The 5,747-nt window shown below is 39.9% G+C and overlaps 1 protein-coding gene across 1 annotated transcript; it reads left to right on the forward strand.

Annotated features, from left to right (window-relative positions):
* The first annotated feature begins 2,638 nt into the window (after positions 1-2,638).
* Positions 2,639-5,101, forward strand: SARC_03250 (hypothetical protein). Its single transcript, XM_014302975.1, has one exon. It carries the CDS (start codon positions 2,660-2,662, stop codon positions 4,712-4,714), a length of 2,055 nt encoding a protein of 684 aa, XP_014158450.1. The 5' UTR covers positions 2,639-2,659; the 3' UTR covers positions 4,715-5,101.
* Positions 5,102-5,747: the final 646 nt, after the last annotated feature.

The following is a 5,747-nucleotide window of genomic DNA, read 5'->3' on the forward strand; positions in this document are numbered from 1 at the left end:
ATTAGCTGTGGCCTATTTTAATTTGATCTTTTGTTTTTAAAAAAGTATAGAACATGCCTATCAATTCTTTAGCAGTCCAGGGCCCCGGTTGTAGAGTCCAGGCCTCTCCAGCTCCTCTCACTCTACTCTCTACTCTAGGAGCTACATAGTAGAGACTCAAGAGAGTAGAGACCCGAGAGTCGAGAGTGAGCCTCCTCAGGTACGTGCCTTAAATAGGCTGAAAACGTAGTACGTTCTACGGTAACGCTTAGTTTCGAAACCGGTTTCCCGTTTTCCGGTAGTATGAGCACAAACCCAGACTGCTATAACGTATGAAAACGTAGTACGTTTTACGTTGACGTGCCAATTTTTGCCCTTAGGGCCTCAGTTGATGAGGCCTAAAGGCCCTGAGGCCATAGGATTGGTTATGCACCCCAGGCTAACTACTAGTAGACGCTGGCAAGTAGCATAAGGTCGCGACATGTCGCACACTTGCACTGTAAATAAACGACCGCGAGTCGCGACGTGTCGTCAAATTTTATGCCAAGTCTGTACATAGTAGACGACATTATCGTTTACTATGTACTTAACCTAGAGAGGGTGTCCATGCTGCATGTCTTGAATTGAAAAAATGACATGTTGCAACCTCGATGTAACGACACGTCACTAGAACAAACACGTAAACGACAGTCGCGATACGTCGCCAACTCGCCATAGGTAAAGACAGGTCGTTTACGAGCTCAGCCCCAGGTCCAGGGGCGGACAAGCCGCCAGGACTCAGTTGCCATGAGTAAATAGCCAAACAGAAGAGCCATAACCTCGGCAATTCAGCATCTCTCTATGAGTTAATCTCAGCATCTCAGGCAATTATTTTGTAAAAATTTATTGTAGATGTCAGATTTCAGATTTGTGGATAGTTTGACTTTTTGACTATGTATTTTTATTTATTGTGGAAAACAAAACATAGCAAAAACCCGAAACAAAAAGTAAAATATATATATTTATAATAAATAAATATATTTAGAGTATGATTATGTAACCTTTGGGTTAAATCACATTATGTAATCTTAAATCTAAAATCACATACTTACATACAGTCAGTGGGAGTGTACACTGTACAGTGTACACTGCACAGTGCACAGTCGTGTCCATTTCGGATTTCCTCACTCATTTACTCATTTAGATCATATGCGAGCAATCGCTTGAGCAGTCAGTAGTCGGCACATGTAATTTTTTGTTTTCAGAATTGTTTGTTCACTCTTGAATCCTTGTAGAATGTTGAGTCAGTGAGTTGAGAGTTGAGAGTTGAGACTTGACTTTATGACTGTATGCGTTTAATTTTTAAAATAGAAGGATATGAACATGGTTGAATGCCACGGGTCACCGTGGATCATTGGAGTTTGGAGTTTGGAGTTTGGACACCTTGTACTACTATTTTAAAAAATATTTACTACATATCTCCGACTCCCCGTGATTTTAAATCAGTATTTTAAAATCACAAGTTCTAAACTTCTCGAGTCCATTCAATTATACAATAAATTTTTAACAAAATAAGAATTCATGATGACATAGCCTTCTAAATTTAAAAAGAACAATGATGAAACAACAATTTTTTGTTTTATTTTGTAAAACAAAGAAGACAAAACAAAACAAAAAAACATCGAGATTCGAGACGGAGTCATCAGCTGACATGTATGACATGTCGTCTCGACATGTGTATTTTATTAGGCTACGATACAGCCACCGGCAGACCTGTCGACACCATGTCTCGATCGACATGTCCTACAAAATGTCGCCGCGACATGTATGACAATTGACATGTCGTTTGCCAAATGTCGGCGCCGTCTATTTACCAACCCAGGTCATCAGATTCAGGCCGTTTAGGCCTCAGTCACAGTGCCTCGAACGGAGTCTCGGAGATGTCTCACAGACAGTCAGACACGGGAAGAGATTTTTGTCGTGTTTTTTGTTTTACAAAAACATACACACAAAACAAAATTTATAATAAAACACGCTGGGGCGCCGCAGAGTCCAAAAGCTATTCTTCTAAGAGGGTAGCTAATAATCTGTGAATATCTCCGCACAGGGTGAGGCGGACAGGCGGTGAGCTGAGGCCTGAGGGTGAGATACTAAGATTTCTTGATGTACACTTCCCTCACTTTCACTCAACACACACACAAAAATATTTACGTACTGTTGTTCAGTCACACACGCTCAGTCGCTCGCACATAAACACACTCACCCACGCCCCCCCCCCTCCCTGCCTTATTTTATAAAAAAACTTTTCTTTTCAGCCGTCAATAACGGACCCACATATGCTCTTATTTTTTGGAACAAAATTCCATTTAGGATCCCTCGAAGGCCTCTTGGGGGCCTACAAATAGAGAACAAGCGTTCCAGACAGATTTCAAGTTCAATAAAAGAAATAGGAACTCTACAGTCTACAGGCCTACAGCTACGCTTTCGGTGAATCGGTGATAAATATCTATAAAAGACGGTGGCAAATCGTAAATAAAACTAATCCAGAACAGCTTCTTTTATTTTTATAATATCTTCTTGTTGGTGTTCCGTCTCTGTGTTTGACACCTGTGCAAAAAAGCCTCCTAAAAAGGAACATACTATTTTGAACAACAATTTTATTATACATACTCTCTTTGAACAAAAAGGTTGTCTTAAGATTATGGTGACCTTAACTGTCGATATGTCGAAAACAGCAATGTCTCAGCTAGAAAACAGTTTGTATGAGCGGTTGACGGCGTATTTTCACCACAAATCGGATATCGACTTCTCTACGCTTCGTAATAATATTGATATCATCAAAAGAATGACGTACAGTGAGTTCCAAGAGACGGGCGTAGAAGACGTCACCGAGCATTTGTCAAAATCTAGGGAGAAGTTGGAGGTGGCGCTTGTAGGCGATACAGGAGCTGGTAAAAGTACCCTTTTCAACGCGCTGACTGGGTTACGTTTCGGACGAATTATGGAGTATGATGCTGACGCCGTGTCTAGGAACGTTCTCAGATTTGAGTCAAATCCAGCTATGCAGGAAGGGACGGTGCAGGTGGAAGTAGTCTATCTAACCGCTTCACAATGGGGAGAAGATCGCGAGTTACTCAGGAGAGATAGCGAAATCGACGCGGAAGATTTCTTGGAGACCGTCAATTTTTTTGGATATGACACGAAGGGAAAATCACGGGAAGAATTGGTCGAGATTCTTGAGGATAATCCTAAGGATGACCCTAACGAGTTGTTTTCTAAATTTGGGACAAGACGTGTCTTGGGCCCCTTTACTACACCTGAATCAGCTCGTAGTGCGCTCAGTAAGCTTGACGAAGAAAGTAGCATCATTTTGGAAATCAAAATTACGGCAAGAGCGGTTCGAGTCACAGACGACTCGGCCGATACGCTACCAGGGAATATTAGTCTAGTAGATATCCCTGGTCTGGGAGATATCAGTCCCCTGAGAAACAATAAGTCTAGACGATTCCTCAGAGAACGCAGACCCTATGTTTTATTCCTATTGAGTAGGGATACAGCAAGAGTCAGTATGCGGCCTTGGAACACTTTGAATTTCATAGATAGCCATGTTGGGTTTGAAAAAATTACTATTATCAGAACTAGATGGGACGGCACTCGCAAGACTAACCAAGTGGATATCGACCTTAGTTTTTTCAAAAAGAAACTGGAGAGTAAGTACTTACAGGAATTCAAGAACAAAGCAAGTGAAGGTGGCGAAGATAACGGAGAGATTCTCGATGGGGACTACGAGTTCGCGGAGCGCGAAAAACTTTATTTTTTGCACACGAAGCAAAAAATACAGAACTTCCGGCAGCTACCAGCGACAATACGCGAACATTCAGGCTGTGATTCAGATGAATTGCCGGTTGTTGTAAAATCCAGTCAATACGCAATTTTTGACATATCGGAAGTGCAGTCTATGCTAAAATCATTAGCAGTATCGTACGGAGATTCACTATTGATTGAGATTGCAGCAGTGGCGAATGGGTGGCTCAACTTTGATTGTGCAAGCTTCAAAGCAGAGACAAACGCAATAAGCAATCCAAGATACTTGCGTAAATGGGATAGACATATTCGCCGACGAGCAACAGCGCAGACAACCAAAGACACAGTAGGCACTCTGTTGAAACAACAGTTGGATGCTTTCAAATCTAACCATCGTGGTTTGAAATCTATATTGCAACAAAGAGGTCGTGGAGAAAGATATATCTATTGCAATGGAGAAAAACAGAGATTATACATTGATCTACATACAGAGATGCTGGCTGGATTTGATGGATCTAGCAGGTTGCTAAAATTGTTCTTGACTGACCTCGACAGTAAAGCGCTGCATACGCGTCCACCTTATGCCGTGTTAACTAAAATTAAAGATCTGCAACGGGCCATAAAATGGGACTTTGAATATAAGCCGTGGGCCGTGATTGGCAACATAATGAGTGATGGACTCGTATATGTCGATGGCAAAAGAGGAATGCAAAAAACGAAGGAGAATATAATGGCTTTCTACGAAAGTAAGAAGGATGAGATCGCAGCGGCTGTGTCGAAGTGTCTAGTGACGATTGCAGAAAAGGCCCATGATGGTTTGAAACAGATAGTCATTGAAACTCTACAAGATTTCAATCGCATCGAGAGAGTCCTATCAAAGTCAGATACTTCTCCTAAACGGCCGATCGACAACTCCGACGACGACAATGAACAGAAACGAATTCGGGTATGAATCCAGAAGAAATCTACACATTTCAAAAGAAAACAAAAAAGGTAGGGGAATTGCCGAATTTGATATGTATTCATAACTACGCGTCCCCTCAGCGGGACCCAAACGGGGAGTGCATAGTCGAACACTGTACATTTGTTTAAAAACAAACATTTAAATAACACCACCCTCAGTGTGCCCTCACTTTGGCAGACTATAGAACACTCATGACTCAATATTCGTCCGATCCAGGAGTTAAAAAGAGCAATTTGCTTCGAATAATAAAGGGCTATAAATTTTATCAGCAGTAGGGACGACCTTCCATTCGATTTTAAGAATTGCAGCTGATTTACAAACAAGGAACATTGCTAAACTATAGTCGACATATTTACAATATACCAATATACTCACAGAAGTATCAAAGACTAGAGTAGTAAAGACTGTTTTTGATATATATAACTCATCTCTATTTTAATTAATCACATTTTTTTCAACGCTGTTTATGGAATTTTTAAGGGTATATATATATATATATATATATATATATATATATATATATATATATATATATATATATATATATATATATATATATATATATATATATATATATATATATACATATATATATATATCACATATGTATAATATATAATAAATAATATCTATATATATACATACACACACACACACACACACACACATATATATATATATATATATATATATATATATATACATTTATATATATATACTCTCGCTCTCTCTCACACACACACACACACACGCACCCCCACCCGAACAGACACAGACACAGACACAGACACAGACACACATATATATCTATGTATATATGGTGGATATTTCTCTAATTATCTCGGTGGAAGTGCGTGGTATACAATTTGGTGCTGTAGCACCCGGCAATTCCAAGTACTAGCATAGAGCTGAGGGTTTAGACCTTAAGCATTATTCGTATCGAAGCAAACAGAATTGCAAACAAATATAATATCGACGGTTATAGGGGGTGGCTAGCATAGCCAACACTTGCACTAGTATA

The sequence above is a fragment of the Sphaeroforma arctica genome (genome assembly GCF_001186125.1).
Source record: "Sphaeroforma arctica JP610 unplaced genomic scaffold supercont1.161, whole genome shotgun sequence".
NCBI classification, from domain to species: Eukaryota; class Ichthyosporea; order Ichthyophonida; genus Sphaeroforma; species Sphaeroforma arctica.

Bases quoted from the DNA above. Each gene is read 5' to 3' on its own strand.
- SARC_03250 (XM_014302975.1), top strand. From the start codon at position 2,660: ATGGTGACCTTAACTGTCGATATGTCGAAAACAGCAATGTCTCAGCTA.